The 17,017-nt window shown below is 44.7% G+C and overlaps 1 protein-coding gene across 1 annotated transcript in view; it reads right to left on the bottom strand.

Moving 5' to 3' along the window:
* Positions 1–17,017, bottom strand: part of CCDC198 (coiled-coil domain containing 198) — a 191,144-nt gene that overhangs the window by 15,137 nt on the left and 158,990 nt on the right. Inside the window, exon 4 of the mRNA XM_085628005.1 lies at positions 4,201–4,299. Within this exon, the coding sequence (XP_085484131.1) occupies positions 4,201–4,299 (99 nt within the window). The remainder of the gene's footprint in view (positions 1–4,200; positions 4,300–17,017) is intronic.

Raw genomic sequence — 17,017 nt, 5'->3', positions numbered from 1 at the left:
CTTCTATTCTTGGCATTGAGGTCCCCCATCAGTATGGTGATGTCTCTCTCAAGACATTTCTCTAGGATGGACTGGAGCCAGTTGTAATTTTGTTCTTTTTCCTCTTCTTTGCTGTCATTTGTAGGTGCATAGTACTGGATAGCATCCGTGTTGATCCTCTTTTCCTTCATGTGGAAAGTCGCTGTGATGATTCTGTAACCGCGGGTTTCCCATCCAATCAGAGCACTGTTGGCTGCTGGCATTAGCATCAGTCATGCTCCCTGAATATGTTCTTGCCTCACGCCCAGAATACAGCAGCATTCCTCCTGGAGCCAGTCTTTTTTGTCCGGACTGTGTCCTTCGGTCTCACTGATTCCAAGCAGGGCAAGATTGTATTTTTTTTATCCCCGCTACCACTTGGGCTGTCTTGCCTGTCTTGTACACGGTCCTCATGTTCCATGTCCCGATGGTAATGGTGTTGACTGAAAGTAGATGGATCGGCCTTGTGGCTTCTAGGGATCTCTGGCTTTCACCACAAGGCATCATAGCTCTCCTTGAAGGAGATTCCTCTTTCCCCAAGACCAGGATGTCTTTTGGTTGACGTTTCTGTAGCTAGGATTTTGTTACCTGATGGCAGAGCTAGCCTCATGCATAAACCTTTCTCAGCTGGGCTTGGTACCAGCCATGACAGATTTTTAAATTAACTTACCGAAAAAAAATAACTTTTCCTAAAATAAAACAGTTTTCTTTTTTAGAGTTTTATATAGCGTGAACTAGACCCGAAGATATCAGATCGCTTTATATGAGCACAGTTTCATTACAGATGGACACATTCATTTTTGTTAGGCACGGGGAGATTAAGTGATTTGTCCAGAATCACAGGATTTTGAGAGTCGCTGCCGAGACTCGAACTCGGTTCCCCAGCTTCGAGGTCGGCCACTCATAAGGCTACATCCTCTCCCTAGTTAAAACCTCTTAAAACATAATCATAACCACTAATTGCTCAGATACCTGCCAGTAATCTTCATTTCACCCAGTCCACCTCTTCTCATGACTGAGTGAGAAGTCCAGTCCAAGGAAACCTGTCAACCATGCTTGCAGTGCGATAAATAAATATCATCCACCCCATAATGGGAACTCTCCCCATATTACTTCCTGTCACACCACTGGAGGCCTGTGGATTATAGGGGGGGCTGTGGCATGACTGAGTCCAACTTATTGCAATGTAGATAACCACATAGAGTGAGTAGCTGTCCTGGATTTGCTAGGATACTCCCAGTTTTTCACCAGCTGACGAGCAAATTTCACTAAGGTCACCATGTATGTCGGTTTCAGTGAGGGTCAACAGAGATAGGCATGTTTTCATGTGTTCCAGTGCACAATTTGTTAGCAGCCCTTGCAGAAAGAACTTTGGATAATTAAGATAATACTGTGTGTAAATTTGCATTTAATTATCCTTACAGCTTCACTGTCTGTGTTTTCTGTGTTGGTGAGTTGTCAATTAAGTTATTGAGTGCCCCTAGTAGATGAAAAATTGTAGTCCTACTTCTATGTTTGCTGAATGACCCCGTTTTGGGTTTTTTACGATCTGCTCATCCTGTCACCACCTTGTCCCTCTTCCTTGTCATAGTTCTAGACCAGTGAGGGTTTCACAAGTAGTGATATAAACGATAAGCAAACTCAACAGAAAGCAGAAACAGCAGTGACAGCTTGCCAATGTGGGTGTCAGGGAGAGGTCCCTTTCATTTCTCTTCCCCAACTTTATAAATCATAGAAAACGATACAAATACTCTGGATGAAGGCTGCACTTATCCAGAGTCACTTTCAGTTTCCAATGTCCGGACTTTGATGAAATACGCTAGTGTGCATGCGCAGCCATGCCATCTAAGGGTGTCTACATTTACTGAGCTGAGGCCTGTTAGGTCATCAGCCTGGCAAAGCCACAGCCTTAGGGCTAACCTCCAGTACCTGATGGCGTTGAAGACTGACACTCTGAATCTGCAACCTCAAAAGTCTCTAAGCATAGGATCAGCTAGTGCCTAGGACTCTAAGCCTGAAGGGGGATTGTCTTGATTTATACTCGCTCACCGTGGAAGGAACTAGCTAATCCTATGCTTGAAGACTTTGCTGTAAAAATGTCAAAAGACATTGTCACTTTCTAGCTCAGCGTGGCTAGCAATGTGCTACTCCTATGCTTAAAACCTCTGCTAGAAAAATAGACTTGTGAGGTCAGCAGATACAGAGTGTTGGTGATGTTGTAGGGTACTCCTTCTAAATGAGCTGCTCTCCACAAAGTACACCGTTTGACTATATTAAGGGCCAGCAGTATTAAAAGATTGGCTGCAAAAAGAAATTGCACACTGAGGGGCAGATTTACAAGATACTGACGCATCTCTGCAGAGATGCGTCAGTTTACCCGCGCCTGCGTGCAAAACCCTTACCCCATCCTGGATGCATCGTATTTACAATACGGCGCACCATGGTGCAAGGATTGACAGGTGCATCAGAAATTTTGATGCATCTGTTGGCACAAAAGTCACGCATTGCTGGAGTTGTGTCTCAAGCACAGTGCAACTCCAGCAATGCATGGGAGGCCTATAATTATTCCTGCTCTAAGCAGGCGTAAGGTTTTGATGCAGTGGCATCCTAGAAGTGGCGCAGTGAAATCTTGTAGATTTGACTGCATCACTCCTACGAGGCTTTCCTGCGTGGGAACGCCCACCTAGATTACATTATAACTTATGCAGGTATAATGTGGCGCAGGGCTTTAGAACATGGCGCATCTCCCTAGAAGTGTCACGTTGTAAATGGGCCGCTACGTGGTGCATTGTTTACGCTGCTACTGCCTCACAAAAAGTGACGCAACGGCGGCTAAAAAGTAACACCCGGGGCTTGTAAATCGGCCCCTGTATTTTGTGACCAGTCTTTAATTTTGTGGTGTGACCTATTTAATAATAAGCCACATCGCAAAATATCCAGTTGCAGGGAGTTGCAGAAAAACTGTAAGATTAATATTAATTAGTTTGCAACTTACGACCGCCTGTGACTACAAACATAGGGATAGTGGTTTCCAAGGAACAGTACTGTGTTTACGTTGCCAGGCTGGAAAACTTATTCAGAAATGTTGATTTTTTTTTCAGTTGGGAGACTTTAATATATTAATTCATGATAATTGTTGCCTGGTTTACATGCCAAATCTTTTGATAGTTGGCTATTACTTTGGCTCTGAGAGCCACCCCAACCCCCTGGCTTGGCTTAGCTCAGCTCTCCCTAAAGCTGTGCATGTTCCCCCACATATATAGTGGCTCCTACACTCTTGTTGAGCAGGGTGAAAATGCTCAAAGCTGAGTTGCCAAGCAAATCAGAAATGTTCTCAAATATTTCATGTGTTCCTTAAGAAATGCCTGTGTAACCTACTGCTTTTTGTGATTTATTAAAATTGTGCCAGAAAATGCACCATTTTAGCACAATGTTATCTGTAGAAAATCCCCTCAGGTACTCTTAAGACAGTCATGGTTCCTCACTGCGTTTGCTCAGGCATATTTATGGGTTCATTTAAATTCCACCCACTTTCAAACTTCTTGAGCTGCCACTGACAAGCAGTACACAGAAACCCAACTAGAATCTACATCCAGCACTTTTGTGCCAAACGCATTACACAGCATACTCCCAAGAGACAGGTTGGGTAAAGGATGAGTGGTAGCTGCATCACACAGATCCATACAGGATCAGCGGCGTAGCGTGGGCTACCAGCACCAGGGACAAGGCAAGCATCCTTCCACTTTTCTTTAAAATATTTGCACCCCATAGAATTTTGTGCCGGGGCAACCGCCCCTATGGTCCCGTCCACGCTACCCCTATGTCCAGGACACACATCTGAGCTGCCTTTGAACATATGCCTACAATGCCATGGTTGGACCAAGTGGTAATATTGAAACTTACTATTAATTCCTAGTTTGTGAATTACAAAAAAAATAGTAAGCTTACACAAAATTGTAAGTCTACCCTTGTGAATCAGGCCCTTCTTGTTCAAGGGATGCTTCAACATTTTTCCTTCGATGGGCTTTTAGTGATAACTCTACGCTTCTATTCTAAAACCATATAGAAGGACTTACATTGGTGGCAGTGAGCATATGGAAACAATCCCAACATGGAGCTGTACTATATCTGTTAAATAAATCAGGGGACGCAAATGATGTTATTTCCCAGCAATCAACTCACCTCTTGTCGCTTCTGGTTCAGTTCCAGCATTTGCATCTTGTGTAAGTGCTGTCGTCGCCCTGGAGTGTGTTTAGCAGCTTGTGCGCTGCAGTCCAGCCCCTGAAACAGGAGAGCACAAAGACTTTGGGCAGGAAAGTCATCTTTCTTGCTGAGATACCCTCTCAGGATGACACGCATGATTAGGCATGAATAGAGAAGCTGTAGACCATTTGGAAAACAATGTTTATTTCTGTGCCTAACAAGTACATGCCGATACTTTATATATGATGAGAAAGGGGAAAAGGGTAAAAAGTGGAAGACTAAAAAACTGAAAGAGAGGAAGCAAGAAAGGAAAAAGAACCTGCCAGAGTGAGATAATGAGAGAAGAAGCATAGATAGTGTTGTGGAAGAAAGAAGCATGCGTTGCACTAAAAACCAGGCCGCCTTGGCATTCTATGATGGTACTGGGTATCCTTGGCATTCGGCAGGGCAGGCAAGACTTTATGCCCCACGACCTATTTATTGTATAATAATAATAATAATAATAATAATAATAATAATAATAATAATAATAATAATAATAATTATTATTATTATTATTATTATTATTATTATTATTATTGTTATTAGTGTCATGATTATGATTATTATCATTGTGGTTATTGTTATTATTATTATTATTCCTATTCTTATTAGTATTATTAATATAATTATTGTTCTTATTATTAGCATCATTATTATTACTTGTATTATTGTCGTTATTATTATTGACAACAATAACAAAAATAATAATAATAATTGTTTTTTACTAATTAAGGATTGCCAACACTTTTCCACTAGACTCTTGAGCTTTATAAGAGAACCTTATATAGTGCAGTTGTCTGCTAAAACACAATAAAAAATTAAAGAGCACGTGAAAGGGCACGGTGGTGTATAGCCCTTGATTTATATTCATGGACAAAATGCGAACATCATTTTTTCCTGCCACAAAACAGAGCTGGTTGCTGCTGAACTAAATGGAACACAATTGCACACCCTCACAATATGGAGTGTGGGGCTAAGTAGCGCCTCGAAGCAAGCAAGCACAAACCTGCCAGTACATGATCCATCCCATTTAGTCCGCGGCTCACAAGCAAATGTAGCATACATGCCAACATTTCAGAAGAGCAAAGAGGGAGATTTAAAAAATAAAATAAAAATCGTGAGAATGGGGCCTTCAATCGGGTTTCTGTCATGTATGGACTTCGGAAGTGTGCTACTGCAGGATCGGACATTTGAAAGCAAATTCACGTGTTTTTTTTAATCACCTTTCAGAAGCATGGAGCGCAATGGCAGGCAGAGAAAGAGGGGGATGCAAGAGTTGTGCAGTGGCCTGACAGGTTCGCAGAGGCCGCTCCCGAAGGGGGCCTAGAGGGCCGGCGCCATAATGGCCGCCCGTGCCCACAAGAAAAGGATCCGGTTTGCGCTGGTCAGCGCCGCCGGGGAAGTGCCTCGCTGCAAAAAAGCGCCTGAGGCCCTCTCCTCCCCCTCCACAAGAACAAAGGGAAGAAGGAAAGGGGGAAGGGGATATAAGGCAACGCTCCCCCTGGGCAGCTCACCTTTTACATCAGGGAGCTGGGGGAGCGGCACCAACGGTTTTTGAGTTTCGTGGGCGACATCGAGTCAAGGCCATCAATCCCCAGCAGGAGCAACCACCTGAGAACTGCTGAACTTCGCCAGATCCGTTTGCAGCGCAGAGAGTGAAGCGCTCTTACTGCGTGACCCAGGAAGCTGATGGCTGGGTTCCCCACAACACGGCTCAAGATACCTCACCAGAGGAGTGGAAGAAGCGAGGATGTCGGTTTACAGCCGGAGATAGCGATCGGGGAACTGAGGAACCGGGTTCTGGCCCTAGCAACGGCGCGATTCCCAGTGGCATCCAGATTTGGGGTTGACGCCTGAGTCGCAGGGATATGGGCGCGACAATCATCGTCGAGGCCCACGTCTTCGCAACACCTAGAGGGCCTGAGGAGGTTACTGGGAGGCTTCTGCCCGTTAAGGTGAGCGCGGCCCTGAAGTGTGAATAAGGCTCTGGTAAAAATCTAATCGTTTAACGGGGAGCATGGTATTTAGAGGGTATTGCTGGTTAGCACCGAACGTGTGTAATTGGGTATTTGTTTAAAATTCGAAAAGAGAGGGTGCCCATTTGAATATTCCCAGCTAGTTAACGCTGGTAAGGTTGTCGCGTAGCGCCGAGAGCCATGCTCGCCTTTGAAGCTCGATAAAGCGGGCGGGGTGGAGGAGCCACCATCATGGGGCATAAGTAACTGGTCACATACAGCGCTTACGGTCATTGGGCCAATTTTCATACCAGCCCCGCGCACCCCAGCCGAGCCACAACGGTAATTTTAATACTTCCAGTACAGAGCGCGAGCGGTGCTGCACGCGCCTAGTGGCCAGAATGTTTTGAAGTGTGTGCAGGCCGGTGCCCGGCCCATGGCTCGCGCTGGAGCATGGGGAAAGTGAAAATTGAGAAGCTGCTGAAACACCGCAGTGCGGAGAGCGATAAACTAATAACACATCCACGCAGTGAAACCTCCTTTTAAACGCTCTCAACAAAGATGTAACATCGCGAGGTGGCGGACAGCGGCAGATTTGAAAGACCCTTTTTAGGTAGGATATTACCCAGGGTACTCGTGAAATGAGTCTGGTCTTTGTAGGACACGATTAATGTCACGCTTCATGGATGACCTTGGCTCCCAAAGTCGGTCTGGGAATCAGCTTAGACAGCTCAGTGGTTTAATGCGCCAGTTGCGGAGGGCCAGGTCGAGCCTCTAACCATAGCATTCGAATTTGCGGCAGCTAACTGTAGGCTAATCCCATGTCATGACGGCCACCCCCGGTCAAGCCAGAATCACCTGGGATTCTTGACAGGGCAGATTTTCTTTCCCCCTTTTAAGGACGGGTCGGCTAGACCCAGTGTATAGAGTGGTGTTGACCAGGGGCTGGGTGAGGTGCCCCTCGAGATATGGGGGCCATTTTGCATCTACATGTCAGCATTTCAACATTCTCAGATGGCTACACCTGGGTAATTTTCATGTAGCTCCGTGAAACTTTAGTAGCATTTACACTGAGTAAACGATCGGCAGGTATTCATAGAATTATGCCAGATGTGTAGCATTGGAAAAAGGGGTAATCAATATAGTGGTTATGCTACTGCCTTGAAATAGAACGCGCACTGAACGATCAAGAACACCAAAGTGAAAAGCGGTACCCCGAGGCCTACCACTATAGGTCAGTGTTGCACAGCCTAAGCTGTGAGGAAGATGCGCAGATGTATAAATGAAACGTTGCTGTAACTGAAAGGGAAAACATAACGCTCAAACTACTAGATGAGCACAGGAGTTAGATGTTTCAAATCGCATCTCCCTCGTTGCGGTTAAAGCTATCATGGTGCATGGACATATACAGGTTCAGCCTGCGGTGAAGCTGTAGAAGAACTAAAAACCCTCAGAATAAAAGTCCATTTGATAATTATGTTACTATCGAATGTCTTCAGTAGCCCTTATTTATAGTTCTAGGTAGTGCGGAGTTACTGGGAGAAGCTTACGTTAGGTTTTATGTATAGCGCCTGTGCCAGCAGGTGCAATTCGTAGAATAGAATGCGGAAGGATAGGTATCCAAGTCCGGAATGTGGCACAAACGGGATAGAAGGGGACTGTAATTGGGACAGTACATCTGACTGGGGAACCACGTCCGTCGGTAGCTCAGTTACCTGTAATACAAGGCTAATTGTATAATACGCACGCACGTGTACCGCGGGGCTACGACCGGGTACAACAATGAAGATCAATGGAGCAAGTTTTCAAAGACAGCCTCGCTGGCAGTCAAGTAAATAAGTGGACAATAATATTACCCGGTCAGTAAGGCATCCAAGGCTGGGGACCCCAGGCATTCGTGCTGTGTCTGGTTATCTCCGTGTGGAAGGGAGGAAAGTAAACTGAGTTGGGTGACAATAAACATCTGTTACCCAGTGCCTAGATGGGGTGTACATGCGCTTTACAAATAGAGGGGTCAGGTTCCCTGCGACCCCAGTTGTGCCAATACGTGATCTCATCCTTCCAAAGTAAGAAACATGTACAGTTTAGCATGGCGCTATGTAAACGAAAATGTCTGACATTATAATACAAAATGTACCAAAACTATCTAGACCAGCTTTAAATACCTGTAGCTGACCAGAAGGCAGATGTCTGGGGCAGGTGGTAAACGTAGTAAGGGAATACAGCAATGTAAAACATCTGTACCATGGAGTTGGGCAACAATAAACAGCTGCGCCCTTGGGCGTAAGGGAACTTTACAAACACGTAGGTTTTGTCCTCTGCACCACCGGCAGCGCCAGCTAAGGAATAGGAATTTGCCCGCTGTAATGCAGCTGGTGCCCAGGTAAAGCGACAGGACTCCTGTGGGTGAAAGGAACAATCCAAGAGTGGAGGGGGCGGTTAAGGACCCAGTGCAGGAGTCAAGGAAAAGCGGACATTAATTCCGAAATCTAATGCTGTCCCGCCCTCGAGCCCCTAGAATACTGAAGCAATCGGGTCAAAGGCCCATGAGGGGTGCCCATCCAGAGGGGCAGGAACAAAGTAACAAGCTTTACATACGCACAGGCATGCGCCCTAAGCAGCTCAAACCCCGGTTTTCATCCCCCGGAGTGAGAAATAAGTACTGTGGAGTGGGGACTCCAGCCTGGCGGATACTAATAGTCTTGTCGAATGCTCAAAAAAAAAAAAAAAAAAATGAAGTACCATTGAATGGGTAACAATCAACATCTGTTATGCAGCGCCAGTGTCCCCCTATTTGTACGGTATTTCAAGAGGGAAGGTCAAAGTCAGTTTCCGGGGGACAAGGGCTGAGAACGCCCCCTGGGGAGTCCAGGTTACTAGAGGGACCAGCGCCCACGACAACTGCTCCATGCGCAGAAGGGAAGTGAGACAAAAAAAAACGCTCCGTATAGTGGGTTTACAGGCATGCCGGTGCGGTAAATACTAGGCCCCCAGACAGGAGCAGACCGGTACTTACCGGGGGAGCCTGCCAGGAGCATGGACGAAGTAAAGGGTGTAATTAAGCAATGTATGTTGTATCATGCCTCCACGAGCGGTATCTGACCATCTCCCAATTTTGTTTGATTTCATGGGTGATTCATGGTGAGAGGATACAGTGCCATAAGATTCCGAACAGGACACGGGCGTGCCACTACAGGAGGGCAAGGGCGGAGCTGAGCACACCACGGTGTATGTGGGGAAGATTGCCATCAGACCTTACCAGACGTCAGCCTCCCGGAGACGCAGCTAGAGGTGGGTATCCTAGCGCTCGAGTGGTACAACAACAGGGGCGGGCCCACAAAGAGGAACGGAGGCGCAAAAAGAGACGATACAGGGTAGGGGGAGCCGCAGGAAGACGGAAGCCTCCCTGACGGCGTGGCGGAAACAAGAGGTATATTGGTTGGGTAATGGAAACACACCGACAGGGCGGTGTGTAGAAGGAGGGCTACTCACTCTGGGATGCCTTACGGCTGGGTGAGTACGCCTGACAGAAAATCGGGGTAGCAAACGGAGACGGCACTCGCAGCCCAGCCCCTGCCAGACAGCAGGGCGCAGGAAAGACTAGCAAGGTCGCGAGTTGTGGCCTGGCTCCGGGAAAAGGCTACCCCCCCACACGCAAAGGGGCATGGACAACAACAAAGAACAATCTACAAACTGATTATATGCAAATGAGCAAAAGACAAACCAATGATTTATGGCCACCCGATGATTTATGGCTGATGATTTATGATGCCCATGCAGAATGATTTATGACAACAAAATGATGACAGAATTGTGACAGAATCATTTATGACATCCCGATGATTTATGACCAAGATTTATGGCAACAAAAATTATGACAAATTTGTGACAGAATGATTTATGATACCCGATGATTTATGACCCATGATTTATGATGTCCAAATTACACTGAGTGATAACCAATTGTGATAATGTATGATAATGATTTATGACCCCGGCGCAAGAAGGTGTCCAGGGGAATTGTACAAATATGACGTATGTAATGTGAAATAAACTGCGGCCAACAACCACCACAAATACAATGACTGTTGGCTGTGTGTAGTAATACAGGTACACTGGTATGGTACGGTTCCGGGAATGGGCGCAGTGCGGCTGTTATGCAGTCAGTGCATACACCCCCCCCCTCCCACCCCCGTAAGCCCGGGCTGAAACAGCTTCCGGGCACACACACAGCCCCCCCCCCCCCAGTACTTCACAGGGGTTTAAAAGACCATTCGGTTGTTAATGGGGCTTTGTTGGTTTTTCACCCCTTCCAGAGCCCCTGCATCGCCATTCTGACTATTGCTGGAAGAATTAGCACGTTACACATTACCAAGCCCTGTCAGCTGAAACCCCGAGGAATCGGGTTTTTGCTTGCAGGAATCGGGAGGCGGGAGACTAGCCTTCAAATCGGTAGTCTCACGCCTGAATCGTGAGTGTTGGCATGTATGATGTAGTGCTGCTGAAAGAGTAGTGGGTGTGCTCCTTTTCCTGGCTAAGCCATTCCTTGAGTTCTGTTTTCATTGTTGCCAAAACAAACTCCGGATCATTAGCATTGACCGGAAGTGATGTGCTATGCTACATTGGGCTTTCCACGCTCCGAGGCACAATTACAACAGTTATTGCCATCTATGCCACGGTTGTTCCCTGAGTAATTATCACCACTCTTTTGATGATTGCAAGGGCAGGCACATTTTCCCATTGTGTGATGAGATTTTTCTGCATTCCTGATGCAGTCAAACATGTATTAAAGGACTGTTTTCAGAGACTGAGCCAAGCCACCTAGAAGATGGCTGAGTTCTGAACAGCTTTCTATACCACCACTCCAGCACAGTGTTCTTTCCCTATTTCCAATGCCTGCATATGCAGATGCTGAAGGACTGGCTGTGAGGCGGCACAATTGAGACACAATTCTGGCCTACACTGAGGCCTAGTCACCACAGCATTTTCAATGAGCAATTCCCACCACACAGGGAAGAACTCCGCACAGCGATAAACATCTCTGGATAGGGTCCTCACAGCTGTTGTGCTGCCTCTGGCGTTCAAGGTGCCATAGTTACTGTGCTGCCATTCAGTCTCCAATTGGCAAGCCAGACCGTTCTGGCATTCCATGCCTATATCAAAAATGTGGTTCTTTTTGGGATTTTTAACTGATTTTTTTTATATTTCCTTTAACCAATGATTGGATCAGTCTCGGCCAGAAACTAAGTAACATCAAAACATTCAACAGCCATATAGTTGATATTTAGCAAGGACATCCTTTAGTATCTCTCATTATTCTCAGTGGCCTCTGGTAAATTCAACCCTTTAATGTCTTCCTCCAATATATTAATTTCCAACAATAGTGTTATGTTACGGTTATTAGTATGGTCATCATATCACATGAAGAATTATGTAACAATTGTTCCCACTCATGTAGGAGACTCTCCTCTGAATAATCGAAAGAAGGAAGTATCACTATTGTGAATCCCTTTGGGACTAATTCATTCTCTATGTATTATTTCAGAATGGTGGCATCCCACCAACGGGACAGTTCTTTTGTTTTTTAGATGTTTTAGTGTGATTCATTTTTGTTTCAGTGGGTGGGAAAAATTGTTACATAAGTCTTCACACAGCAACATTGCACCAGCTTGCAAAGGCCAGATCTATTTGCTTTGCCTTGTTTGGTACTTCAACTCCTGTTTCCGCTATAGTCTTTGGGCCAAATTTGTGAACACTTTGCACTCGGTTTGCGGATAACTATGAGTGAGCGCAGTAGCTCCCCTGCAGTGCGCACTTGTGCTGCGGGTGTGGAGTGCTTTGTAGGACCCACAGAATTCGACTGGGAATTGCCTGACCCACAGCGCTGTCAAGGAGGGGAAGGTTTTAGCTCCAGATGGCTAACTCCATGATGGGAGTGCTTTGATTTTCCTGTGACTCGGACCTGCACGAAGGGCTTGGGGGCTACTTAAGGATGGGCAAGGTTAGAGTCATACGAGGTGCCCAAAAGACAAAAATGTATCAATTTATTGCCACTGGGCCCGGAGATGGCGCTCAGGCAGACCCCTGGGTTGAATCAATGAGCCACAAGGCCCCAGAGGGGCACAGATCCTGGCGGCGATTGAGGCTTCCTGTGTAGCTGTGCAGGCTAAGATCAAATCTGTCTGTATGGATGTGAATTTTCTGTGGATTGACCTGTGAAAGGTGTTAGAGCATTCCTTGGCAATGGAATAGCAGGTACACAAGCTCCAGGAAGAAGTGGTTGCCCTTAATACCATGGTTGCCACTTTCACAGCACAAACACTAAAATTCAAAATGCATCTGGAAGATGCCGAGGGCAGATCAAGACTCTGCAACCTGCACTTTGTGGGATTCCTTGACGGGGTGGAGGGGACGCCCCAGAACCTAATTGCTGCCAGAAGCCTGCCTCTCCTGATCTTTGTGGTTGAACATGCCCAAAAGGCAATGATGCACCCTTCCACCACTCAGGGGACCCCCGAGAACCATAATTGACAGGATACTCAACGACAGAGACAGGTACATTATCCTGCAGGTGGTTCACCAGGCAGGGGATCCTGTTTTTGAGAACCAAACTATTTAAATTTTCCTGGATTACATGCAACGAGTGCTGCAGATAAGCACCAGTCATTTGGAGGTGTTAAACAAAAACTAAAGGCAATGGGCTCACTTACATGCTGCTTTACCCTCTGCAGCTCAAAGTCCAACACGATGTACAATCCCATTTCTTCACAAAAGCCGAGGAGGTATGGGATTGGCTGGAGATTCTTGGAGAGGGCCGACTGGAACATCCAGAGCATGGTCACAGTGGCAGCGCTGGAACAGATTGACAGGGAAGCAGTGCTTCAGGGGAAGAAAATTGTTGCGTTCGATGACTCAAGTAATGGTGCAGCATGATGTTACACAGGATGTGGAGGGTCAGAGGTCAGAGTGGGAAGTGGCAAGAGTGCTGGTGGAGGCTGTCACATTAGCAAACTGGGGCAAGAGCTGATCGGTGGCAGTGAAGGACATGTTGGAGCTGGCAACACTCAGAATCCTGCTGGGACATATAAACATTTGCTGTGGGCACTGCTTTGGCAGAGCTGAGTGGATTGGCTGATTCCAGGGCAGTCGGTGAGGCCACCTGCTGTGAACTAATGGAGGGTGCCTTGGATAATGCGACCCCAGAAGGGGTAAAGTACTCAGATGTATTGCTCTTAGTGAAATTCCTCAATTTAATAATTTGCCTTGTTTTATAAGCTGAGAAATTAGCACAGCAGCACAGTGAAGAGGGGTGGGTGTTGGAATTCCTTGCCTTCCCCCTTTGTTATCTGTTATTTTTTATTGGGGCGTGTGTGTGTGTGAGATGATGGGACACACAAGGCGCTAGTTGTGCGTGGTGCGAGGTATAGTAACCTAGTGTGGAGTGTGAGTGGAATTTTCCATATTAAAGTGGTAAAATATTTTAATATACATTTTGGTACAGTAGCTCATGTGTTGCATTTTCAATACAATTTTAAGCCATGTGAATTTTTAAACATTTACACAAATGGTACATAATTATTTTTTCATACATACAGTTTTTATACATAGTACATTGTATTATTGTTAGAATGCATTGGATTATGCTTTAATTAGTACTATGTTGCATGTAAATATGTTATAGTACTTTTTAATTTATAGTTTACATATAAATTTGTATTTGTTCAGTACATTGTTTAACATTTTTTAAACATTTTTATAATTTTTTTAGATACATCTTTACACTTTTAAGTCATGTTTTGACCATTCTGTTGATTTCTATAGGAAAATATTAATTTTCATTTAGCAGCCACTGCTACCTGTATTTTGTACTCATTTTAAGGTGGGTTTTGTTTTTGTCATCACGGTTCCCTATTGCTGTTCAACAGACAAAATAAGAACCTTTTAAAGTTTTAATTTACATTTTTTGGGTTAGCGAGATGTGGGTATGTATAATTGGTGTCGGTTGAGGTATTAGTGTTATTTGGTAAACTTGTATAGGGCACTAAGTATTTGGCTATTATATAATGTAGTGCTGTAGGCATAACTATACTTTGTTAGTGGTACTATGCTATTGTACATATTGCCTTGTTTTCTACTACGTTTGTAGAGTTGTAATGTTATGTTTGTATTGTATTTGGGATGTATGTATTGATGAGGTGTGTATGTTATTTTGTTTTCAGGTTCGGAGGTCAGAGTGCAAAGCTTGCAATTATTTCTAATGGTTTTTTTAAAGGAAATTATTTTCATTTGATTTAAACCAACTTTATTTCTGCAATTTCCTTTAATTTTTCGGACTTCCTGGAGCGGTTTTTGCTTTGATTTCTTTTTCAATGGTTTTAAATGAATGTGGATTACGTTGGTGAATTTAATACGGAGAATTCATTTTTGAGTTGTTTTGGGTTTATTTCTCTTTATTTTTAACTTTTTAGTGAATTTGATTTTTTGGAAGTGGAGGTGGATCAAGAACATGAACTATACTACTGTGAATAGAAGATTTTTTTATTTTGGGCGGAAAATGGTATGTTTTAATATCTATATGTATTTTGCTTTTACTGCAATTAAAATGTTTTTTTTATATGTGGGTGTTTTAATACTGGGAGGTTCTTATGAGTATTTTAAATTAAGTATTAAAATTAATCATTTTTATGTATCAGTCTTTTTTTGTTCTTCATTAATATATTTTTTTCTATGGACTGGTTTATAAAAAAATATTGAAATATTTACTTTAGATTGCTGGTGTACATTTGTGTTGTATTTAGGTTGTGAGCATATTGGTAGGTGTTTTATAATAGGGATTTAACTTTTACTTCTAGGTAGTCATCTCCTTTGTTATTTACAAAGAATCTGACTTTTTATGTAGCATTTCGTAAATTTTCCTGGTTTGTTTAGTTATTTTAGGTTTGATTTGGTTTATTCACTGTTCTATCCAATGTTGTTGGTAGAATTGTTCTTTGTAGGTTCAAATGTGTTTTTATTAACATTATCAACACCTGACATACTACTATCCCTGGGCTCAAGTTTTCAGGGAAACCAAGATAAACAGTGTAACATATGTGGTGTAATGGGAATAAGCCTCAACAACCTCCCCCTCTTCCCACACCCATGCATCCCATCCAAAACTCCCCAATCTCCCAGTATCCATCGTTTGCGGCCCCTTGCCCAGTTAAATGAGGCACGATCCTCCACTGCTTCTGGGTGGACGAGGTCATTCCTCGGACTAAGAGTTGTGGGATGGGCGTACTGCAGTATAATAGCTGCTCAGTTTGGAGTCATCCAGAATATTCAATGCTCGAAGCCTTTTGGTGCATGAGAGTTAATTGTAGTCTGTACTAAAATAAGTAAGTAGTGGGCTCCATTGCTTGGCAAACGTCCGTTTCACACCATGTGCTTGAGCCACCAAATTCTCAATGCCCAATATCCACCACTGTCTCTATAGCCATTCCTGTCCCGAAGCCGGACCGTGCTGCCCCCACAAGCTTAAAATAGTCTGTTTTACCACCACCTGCAAATGGAAGATTAAGCGTCCCCTCGGGCCATATGTTATGTTATGTTATGTTAGCCGGATTTGTATAGCGCACAGCTGCCCCAGCAAAGGGGCGTCCCAGTGCTTAAAGCAAGAAATCGGCGTACAGGCAACCCAATAGGCAGGCAAAGACAAGGCTAAGCATTCACAGAAAACAGGAAGGTCTTAATGGCCTTCCTGAAAATCAGAAGGTCATCTAAGGCCCGGATATGAACAGGAAGTGAATTCCAAAGCTTGGCGGCAAGCACACTAAAAGAGCGGCCACCTGCCCTAACCTTATTAAAACGTGGGACTGAGACCAAATGGAGCCCAGAAGATCTTAAAGTACGCGAAGGTACATACGGCACAATAAGATGTTCCAAAATCTGAGGAGAAGAGTATTTAAAAATTTTGAACGAGAGGCAAAGAGATTTAAACTTGATCCTTTGGGATACAAGAAGCCAATGAAGTCCATAGATGGTTTTTTTGGCCGAGCAAAAGCTCGGCAGGCCGACCACAGCCCTGGCGGCCGCATTTTGGACACGCTGGAGTCTACAGATTTCAGCTTGATTAACACCAAGTAGGAGAGAACTTGCGTAATCCAACCGAGACAGAATAGTAGCCTGTACAATAAGCTGTCTGGTAGGGGCATCAAAAAATTTGAAAGTAGGTCTAAGCCTACGAAGAGTACCAAAGCAGATGGCAGCGATTTTTTTGGTGTGGGGAACAAAGCTGAGTTTGGAATCCAGCCAAATGCCTAAGTTCTTTACCTCAGTGACCGGAAGAGGGGTCGGGCCAAGCTCAGAAGGCCACCAGCGATCGCCCCAAAGATGGCTCTGCTTACCAATAATAAACACCTCCGTTTTTTTAGCGTTCAGTTGTAAACAATTTTCAGTCAACCAACAGGCCACTGATCTGATTCCCTCACGAAACTTTGTGGCCTCTATATCAGAAGCCCCACTTATGGCAACCGCTAGCTGAGTGTCGTCAGCATAAGACACCATGGTCAGGTTACAACGCTTGACGACCGCAGCCAGCGGCTGAACATAGATATTAAAAAGTGTGGGGCTCATTGCCGACCCCTGCGGAACACCCTGAGTGATGGAATGGGGTTTCGACTGATAAGGCGGGGTAACAACTCTGAAGGTACGACCAGATAGAAACGATCGAAACCATTCAATATAGCAGAAAGATGCCCAGGGCTAGGTGGCCCAATAATATCACCTCTGGGTACAGGGCCTGTGGCATCTTCTACTTG

Source organism: Triturus cristatus, chromosome 9, assembly GCF_964204655.1.
Source record: "Triturus cristatus chromosome 9, aTriCri1.1, whole genome shotgun sequence".
Taxonomy (NCBI): Eukaryota; Metazoa; Chordata; class Amphibia; order Caudata; family Salamandridae; genus Triturus; species Triturus cristatus.
Note: the sequence above shows the minus strand (reverse complement) of the source record. Positions and strands in the feature narration are given on the sequence as shown.